Genomic DNA, 9,726 nt, shown 5'->3' on the forward strand with positions numbered 1-9,726 from the left:
CTGGATATGCCGACCATTTTTTTTTTAGAATTGAGTTAATATCGTTTTTCGTGTACAAATACTATGATCACCTTATTATAAGCGACACATGCCATTATTATGTATTATTTTGTGATTTAAGATTTTGCGAAATCCAACTGTATTATTGACACGTTACTAAACGTGTGATAAACAGACTCGTCCGCGAGAAATAATTTTACGTGTTAATGTTATTAGCAAACAGATTATTGTGATATGACCGCAAATCACTGAAAGAATCTTTTTTTAACCATGAAAAGGACAAAGGTGACAATTAATGGTTAGATATGTCAATTTAAAGACAAAATAATTAAACACTTCGAATTCATAAATATTTTGAATTTTTTTCATTTATCAGATCTATAGTTCTTTAGTACATCATAAATAATATTAAAACAATGATTAAAATATATTTTCAAAAGACGAGTACGAAACCCAAACGAATACAATTTTTGTTCACGGCCGGTTTCGAATCGTAAAACAACGCGACTTGGCTTATTAAATAAAAAATAAATTAATAATAAATTAATAGTAGCACACTATAACGCGTCGCGATAATGCGAGTGCTATGACAAAGTACCGTCTACTGCGGCTTTTGGCCCGAGTACGCTACGTCATGAGCTTCGAGCTGTTGCATGCTCCGGCCGTAGTGGTGGGACACCGATTCGGATTCGTGACCACCCTGTTGCGGTTGCAGCAGTTTCTTGAGTGCTATGATGCCGGACAGCACCAGTGCGATTTTGCTCAGCAACAGCGCCTTTCCGGCAATCAGCGCCAATATTTTGAAAGCCATTGGACCCATGACCGCCGCAGCCATCATACCGGCCATCATCATGGCTTGTTGCATGGCCTTGTCTTTCTTCTTGCGACCTGTGAAGGGCACGAAAAATCGATTGATTAGGAGGTATAAAATTACTGTCTATTAGGGGTGGGGGTGATGAAGGGGGCTATCGCTTTCCCAAACTCCCGATCTGTATGTCATGTGATATTGCGGACATTACGACAAGCACGATTTGTCTGTTTATCATAATTATATGATGATAGGAATTGAAGTATAAAAAGTATTCATAGGTATACTATAGGTAAATATATGTAGAGATATTATATGTATAGACCTTTGTAAAATATTAGTAGTGAGCTATTATGAGAAACGAATGAATCGCTGTCATACATAAACGAACAGGGTGCAATAGTTATAACAGTATCGTATATATCGTAATTATGAGCTAATGACAAACGATTATTAAAAACAACATGCTACTACTGCCGTGAAACGATAAACAGCATCGCTTGTGGCTAACATCAGGGTGTGATGGATTTCAAGTATAGAAAATCAACTATTAACTACTTATAGGTTTGCCAATAATATCACGTCTCAAGAGTGAAAAAACGATGTGTATAATATAATTATATTATATTTCGCTACGAACATTTTATAACGACCGCTGCCAGGATATATTAAACTTTATTACTTGTATATTATATAATAATTTAAGGATTCGCCGAAAACGAATAATTAAACGCGTAATGAATATATATATATATATATCCGTAGCCCAACTACATTTGGTATAGATCAATTCGAATTCAACTAAAATTGCAGTGTCATAATATGCCACCACATATGTTCAATATAATACATTATTCATTATTATTGATAATATATTTAATAATACAATTATAAATGTGGCACTGTGGTAGGCCCATTGCGCGATATCTACAAACACGGACGTTCCAAACGATGTTCGTTGAAAAACGTACTTACGTCCGTGCGAGGTGCAGCGAATCTTCACAATTCACAATATACGTGCACAATATATTAAGTGATGCTATCAGTTTTAAAGTCGAATTCGGTATGAGCAAATAATATAATATAATAGTATAAAGATTTCGAGTTCGCTTCCGAGTGACTCAGACTGGCGGTTTTTCGTAAACGTGATATTATAACATGATGATCTATTTGGCGATCTTAAATCATATTTTGGAGAAAAAAAAATATTATATTTTTAAAATGACGGTAAGCGCGTAAAAACGGTATCGCGTCTTGTGTTTGCAATTTCTCACCATTACTTTTTCGACGGGTATTTTTACAAAAACATATAATATGCCATATCATAATTTCATGGAATTTTTGAAAACGAATTGGCCCACCCATTATGCCTTGTAAGTACTAACTATTACCGACCACGAGCGTTCCACCCCCAAATTCGAAGTGAATATAAGACCATAACAGTAACAATATCGCATATAGGTAATACGCGCGTCGAATTCGCTCACCTTCTTGGCCGGCACCGTCCAGCACGATGGTCCTGGTGGACATGAGCCTGTCCATGCGGCTGGCCAGCATGTCGTCCAGCAGGGCGTTCTTGGCGTCGGCGTCCGGGGCCGCATCGAGGGCGGCGCGGTCGGCGCGTTCGGCTTGCGGGTCGACGGACAGCGACTTACCGGCCCGGGCGGTCAGCGTCAAGCCGTCCGTGACGGTAATCGCGGACTTGCCGAGCGCCCTGTCCAGTGCCGTCAGCGCTTTGGACTTGAGGCACACGGTGGCCGGCGTGGCCGCGTCGCCGTCGCCGAAACAGTCGTCCAACACCGACCACAGGACCGTGCCGAATCCACCAGATCCCGCGCCGCCGTCCTCATGCCGCTGCTGTTGTGGTTGTTGTTCTACGGGCACGGACGCCGCGAGACCGAAAACGGCCAGAGCTACGCAAGCGGACGAGAGCGCGACGGACGGAGGAGACATGCTGACGATATATTATTGCGATTCGCGAGTATATTATATATATTATTACGGTGTGCTGGTGCGCCGTGTTCGGACTCGACCGTCGCCGGTGTGGATGTGATGGTTCCGATCAGGTGGCCGAGACCTTATATAGGTAGGCATGTAGGTACTACGCGCTTGGCGTGACGACGACGATCGCGTACGCGGCGCTTGCGTAGGTCATGCCTCCCGTCGTCCGCCGCACGGCCGATGAGAGCACCGTGAAAATAATTGACGGTCTTCGGGTGCTCGTCGTGCGCAGTGGTGACGTGGCGGTGGTGGCGGGGCCGGTGGGGGGAGTAGCGTCGAGGCGGCACAGTCGGGCGCCGCGGCCGTGTCCCTTCCGCGGACGGATCCACCTCTCGCGGCCATCTCGCGCGCGTTGACCAACTGACATAGTAAACAGGTGAAACCGTTTTCCAGCGGCTGACGACCGCTCCCTTCGACCGCCGCGCGAGCCGTCCGCGAGCCCTCTAATTGCGTTCCGAGTTATCAGACCGTGTATCGCCCGCGCGTCCGCAATGCGTGTATTATTATTATTATTATTATTATTAGTATTATGCGTATGCATTATGTTCCATTCGTCATTTGTTATAAACGCACCGGAAACACGTATGCGCGCGTGCTAATAATATTATTATAATGGTCTCTCGGAGCGATTCTTTCGTCGAAGAACGTCCATTATTATATTATATCTGTTCTTTAGCTCTTTCAAAAACTGTTAACGTCTTTTGAAAATAATAATGATTATTATAAAGTCGTCGTTACAATAAAACGATTTTTTCCTGATCTTTTACAATTTTGAATTTCGCATTTCGAAGCAAAATGTTGAAAATGTTGTATTCAAAGGATTTCGATGTTTAAAAATCAATTTAATTTAAATTTCGGACGAATAATTAATCAAAGCTTTGAAGTACCTATTTAGAGTTTAGATGAGCGTAACAGATAACCGACATTTTGCGGAGTATACCCTACAATGCCACTCCATCCCGCCCAGTTAAACTTTAAATACTTAAAAACTACTCATAAAAAAATATAACAATTTTTTTTTTTTATGTTTTGAGGCTTTATTATTTAAACGACCCATAGGTCTTTATATATATGTTTAAAAATTATACATATTTTACATACTAGATATAAATTATATAAATATTACACGTTGATGGAGTCACTTCTAATGAAGTGCCTCCTGCCTTAATCTAAAATCTTAAACTAAGTCGTATGGTTTCAGACGCTTAAGACGTCTGATATCCTTGGAGTTATCTAATAGTTGGATGGCCAATGGATTGACATGGTGATCTAGCCTCGTCTCGTGTTTGCGAGCAAACCTTTGAATTTCATCTGCTATTGTAGGCAGCATCATATCACGGTGTATAAAAAAAATTAAATGAAAATCAATACGAACCCAGATTTTTTTTTTGGGGGGGAGGGTCCTTTTCAGCCCACTTCGTTTATTTATCATGTGCATGTACTGCGTAAGTACAGCTTCCATTTTTTAATCATATTTTACAGATACTTGTACACCTAATTCATTTTGCTATTATATCTATTACAGCCTGTGGTTTTTCGATAAAAAAAAAAACTGGCCGAAAGAGAGCCGTATTCAATCATATTTTTTTTATTTCTTTTTTTTAATATCATTGAAAATTAGACAATCTGTAACTTTTCTATGGTTTAAATTCTGATTAGTGATTATTATTGTTTGATTCTGCGTTTAATTGTAAAAGATACAATTTATTATTAGTATAGGTGTATTTTACAAAAAATAAGTACCTACAAATAAACTATTACGAAAAAATTTAAATAAGTTTCAGCACTTTAATAAATCAATTTTCTTTTAATTAGTGAAAACATAATATATTATTATATAACAATAGGAGGATTTAATGCTTTTGTTTTGTTTTATACACAACATTTTAAGCAGGCTACTAACCACTAAACTCTTAAGGAGCCTAATGTCCATTTAAGTTAATTACATAGTTATGGTTAAATAAAAAGCAAATATCGTCAGGTAATTAAATAATATGGTTAATTACGGATTTTGATTATGCGGTAGGTACTGTTAAACAATTTAAACAATAACAGTAATAATATGTTAGCGTTTATTATTCAGCCCTATTTGTTATAAAAAATCAAATTAAAATAAATTATTTAACACCAATACACCATTAGTTCTTTAACTTAAGTAATAATAATTTACTATAAAAGTTTAATATTAGCTTATTAGTTAGCATGGCTTTACACATTCCAAAATAACATAGTATATAATATAATATACCATACTTACAAAATTTAGAATACGTATAGGTATATGTTGAAATATAATGCCATGCAACATATACAGTCAAAATTACGATATTCATATATTATATAGCCTTTATTTATTGCTGTGTTTGAAACTATTTTGCAGATCTAACCAAGAGTATAATATCTTAAGAAGTTCTTTTTGATCGACTGCACTAGTAGCACTACAGTGCGAGCATTATGTAACATACAATTATAGTTGAGGCAGCATCTTACAGTCAATTTTCTAGAAATTGATAGAAGCCCAATAACGAAGCTATTAAATTTAAATAAAAGACGATAAAATTACAATAGTGGTAAGTTAGTATATGTATGTAGTAGATTTTTAAATGGATTTGTTCTACTATGGAGTTAGTATACAATGTTTAGGTACATTTAATTAAGTAGTGCATTGGTTTATAAGTATAAAAATCAAAAGAGATAACCTATACGCGTATAATAAATTTTAAAAAAGGGAAAAAAGTAACTACTTATGTATTATACTTTGTAGTTTGTACAGCAGTATATGTATACTGTATAGTGCCACTTTATTGAGTAAATTACCGCCGCGTGCCATGATGGATGTGTTAAAAATCATGTTCAATTCGATTTTACCTATATCATTAGTCATTACATATATCAAAAAACGATTCACAGTAAAAATGGTTTTTATTCAGCCTATATAATTATTATAACTAAGTATATTTCATGATATATTTATAATGATATTCTAATTTATAATACAGCGATTTAGATTATTGTTATATAATAGTATCGTAAGTTCAACAATAATATTGAATTTATTATAATAATACTTATAAATAGTTATATCATATTATATTTTTGTTAATTGACAATAAATTTTGAGTCAACACTTAAAATTACCGTAGAACGGTGTTAATAAGTTCGTAGAATAAACAGGCAATAGTTTAAAATTAATCTAAATATTTTTAAAATTGCATTGTTTGTATAAAATAAAATAATACACGTATCGATTTCTAAGTCCGCCCGAGTAATATTTAGTAATATTTACAACAAAATAACTAAAATCATCCTTTGTTTTATTATGAGATAGTTAATAACTCTACTGACTATACTATACTTGTTTATACTCATACCTAGGGTTTAGAAGTTCAAGGAGCTAAAATAGGCAAAATATACACAAATACAAATAATTGTATAATATACCTATGCATAAAAACAAATAATGTAAAAATATGGAAAACTACATTTATATTTAATATTTAATAAATATGACGGAAAAAAGTTTGCATTTTAACATATTTCAAATTAAATAATATTTTTTAAATATACTGTAAAATATCATTTGTTTAAATACAACAAATTGACCAACGAATAAACAATAAATGGATTTACGATAAGTTAAGAGGATGTCATACCTGCATATGTTATCTCCGTCTTACGAACGTAAAACATGGAAAATTTGCGTTCAGCGGAATAAATTGTATGCTGTTAGCTTTAATATAAGTCAATTTTACTATACTATCGACCATAGGTTTTTATTGGTATTTTAATTTTAAAGTTAGTTAGATCATTTTAAAAGTCTTGATATTTTATGTAAATATAACTCACTTAAAAATTAAAATATAATAAAAAATCTGTAGGATGCTCTAGATAATAGTATTACTTTTAAGTTGTATCTTAGGTAAGTTGACTCTAAGACTCTAGTATTAATGCTAATAGCATAAAATTAATTCTGTTAAGCGTAAATTCGCTATGTTTTACATTCGTTAGACGGAGATAAGACATGCAGGTATGACGTTCTCTTAAGTCGATAACTTTTCGACTATTAGCGCAATGTAGATTAAATACACATCGTATCATTGTCTTCAAATTAAAATTCAACGAAGACGATTAAAATGAATACCTACGTCAAATAATATTGAGTTTTATATTAAATATTATTTAAAATATATATTAGGTTAAAAAAAGTCATTTCTTTTAGAAAATATTAATATACTTATATAAATCAATGAAATATGCACTTCTTCGTTAGCCTCGCTCATAAAGTGATATTAATGAGAAATTGAGAAACCGTGTATTACATTTTTAAGAAAATTTAAAAATTTAAAAATTTATGAATTTCAAGCTTTAAAATAATTTGAAAAAATTAACAAATTTTAAATTTCAAATATTGATGAAAAAATCGTGCCTTTGTTATTAAAAATTCCATAATCATAACTTATTTGGAATTTTATATTAAATTGTCAAGCACTTGAATCAAGCCTAAACAGTTTTATCTATATAACCTAAATCATAGTCAAATATCACACAAGTTTATAATATTTTGTTTCTCATCCAATGAGCGTGACTATGTATAATTGTCAAGATGACTAAGTTATAAATTTTAATATCACTTTACACATGAAACATATGTAATAGGTGTATATTATATTATTTAGATAATAGGTACGTTGTCTATTATTATAAGAATCTTCAATTTATGCATTTATACGTTTCGTCGATAATATAGTTAATAATGTAAATTTAAATTAAGACATTACAAAAATATATTTTTGAATTTTATTACCTAACTTTTATATTATCTAGTACAGTTATTGTTAATAATTATAAAGTTATTCAAATTGCATGAAGTTATACACGTGTTAAAAGATTCATTATTTCAGAACATTATTGTAAAATTGATCATTTAATATGAATAATATGATACACATTAATGATTATATTAACAAGATTAAAATTACTAATTATTTATGTAAAAGCTATTCGGTGTTTTCATTTCTTATAACAATTTGATAACATATTGCATATCAAAAAGTACCTACCTTCAATATTTTCATATTCTTATTTCTTAACATTGATATTGAAAATCTACTAATGTATGGCGATTTAACGTGCAGTTGTTTACATTTACTTTAATAATCGGACTAATGAATATACGTAAAATAGTATAGTACCAACGTCTAAAACTTATTCCGAATCATAAATCATAATCATGCAACCATGTAGGTACACATTTTGTTTTAATCTTGTTTACACACATATTTGATTGTATCGTATATTACATATATTTTATACAATAGTAGACACTTAGCTAATGTATTAATTAAATATGTGTACACTACAATATTAGATTAAACCGTTTGGGATATGTGAAATGTGAATTATGATTATAGAAAATAAAACATTTCAGGTCGGTATAATTATAATGAGTGAAAGTTTAAATGTAAAAGTATAAAATAAAATAAGGAAAGTAGTTTTGAATATAAAAATAATAATATGGCTAGTTTTCTGTAGAATCATTGTACTGAAAACTAGCCACATTAATGACAATACATTATTGTAAAATAATATATGATTATATATGGAGTCAATTTATCATTCAACGGCCAATTTTAAAGGAATACACGGTAGACGAACAGACGGTATAGTTCAAACATTTACTATATTATACGAGTATAACACTCGAAATTTCTCACACTACAGTCGCACAGATGTCACAAAATATTACATTATTGTTAGTCATCAAAATGTAAATGCATTATATTTTATAGTTCTCATAGACTAGTAACTAATAGGTAATAACTAATAAGTACCTATACTATACGTGTGAGTAAAAATATCTATTATTAACCACTAAATATAAGGTACATCGTTTTAGTCGACAACATCCTATAACGTAGGTATTGCCGTATAACCCATATATATATATATATATATCATTAAATTAATATGTGGACTGCGTGTCTGCCATATCCTGCCATTATAGGTTATCAAGAGCATTGTTAGAAAGATATGTCAATATCTATGCATATAATATGTTGGGACATTAAGTTTATGCTATCTTTTTCTAAAATTGTTGTTATCTTTGTTGTTGAATTTCTCTCTCGCTATTAATGGGTGGTTACAAGTTTACAACATGCTATTTGCATTCAAAATCAGTATTTGTTTAGGCACTATATAGCTGACTATACCAGGGGTGGCCACAACCAGGCTCGCGAGGCTCTTGAGTTCGTTCTCATCTAGCTTAGAGTAAAATTATTAATTAATTTAATTATTTTATAAACATATCTTAATAATGTGACCCGCTTATAGTCGCTTAGAATTAGCTTCATAAATTTGCAGCTCCCGAAATTAATTTTAGTGGCCACCTCTGGACTATATTCTATAATAAATAAATATGTAGGTTTTTATGTAAATAAATCATATACATTGTTTTATAGAGGTATGTTATTTTTAAGTTAAAAATCATATTTTATTATGAATATTGATTAAAATTAAAATGCTATAAAATGAAGCCGTACGCGTTTAATGACGACGGCGCTGCGTGTATACGAACTTTATCTGTGTAAATCTAAGAACGCCGTGTACTTTGTCTATACGAGTGGCTGTGAAACATAGGTAAATTAATACACTTATCATAATTAACTGGACTGTGACAAAATCTATCGCAGATAACATGGAAAATTCATCTGAAATTTCCAAAAAAAAATTATTTTTAATTTAATGTTTCTTGTTTGTTTTACTCTTAAACTATAATCAGTGGCTTGTCGAGTATGGTACAGTGCATACGAAACGTTTACTAATTAATCAATTAACTATTGTAACTGTCTGTATAATACGCATAATTAACTTTGAATGCTTATTGTACATTTGTGTTTTATATTCAATTGTATTTAATT

The 9,726-nt window shown here is 32.3% G+C and overlaps 1 protein-coding gene across 1 annotated transcript; it reads right to left on the reverse strand.

Annotated features, from left to right (window-relative positions):
• Window positions 1-342: 342 nt before the first annotated feature.
• LOC132927446 (uncharacterized) lies at window positions 343-2,874 on the reverse strand. The gene is made up of 2 exons (XM_060991981.1): window positions 2,296-2,874; window positions 343-888 (listed from the first exon to the last, which is right to left on the reverse strand). Exons 1-2 carry the CDS (start codon window positions 2,759-2,761, stop codon window positions 602-604), a joined length of 753 nt encoding a protein of 250 aa, XP_060847964.1. The 5' UTR covers window positions 2,762-2,874; the 3' UTR covers window positions 343-601.
• Window positions 2,875-9,726: the final 6,852 nt, after the last annotated feature.

This window comes from Rhopalosiphum padi, chromosome 3, assembly GCF_020882245.1.
Source record: "Rhopalosiphum padi isolate XX-2018 chromosome 3, ASM2088224v1, whole genome shotgun sequence".
Classification (NCBI taxonomy): domain Eukaryota; kingdom Metazoa; phylum Arthropoda; class Insecta; order Hemiptera; family Aphididae; genus Rhopalosiphum; species Rhopalosiphum padi.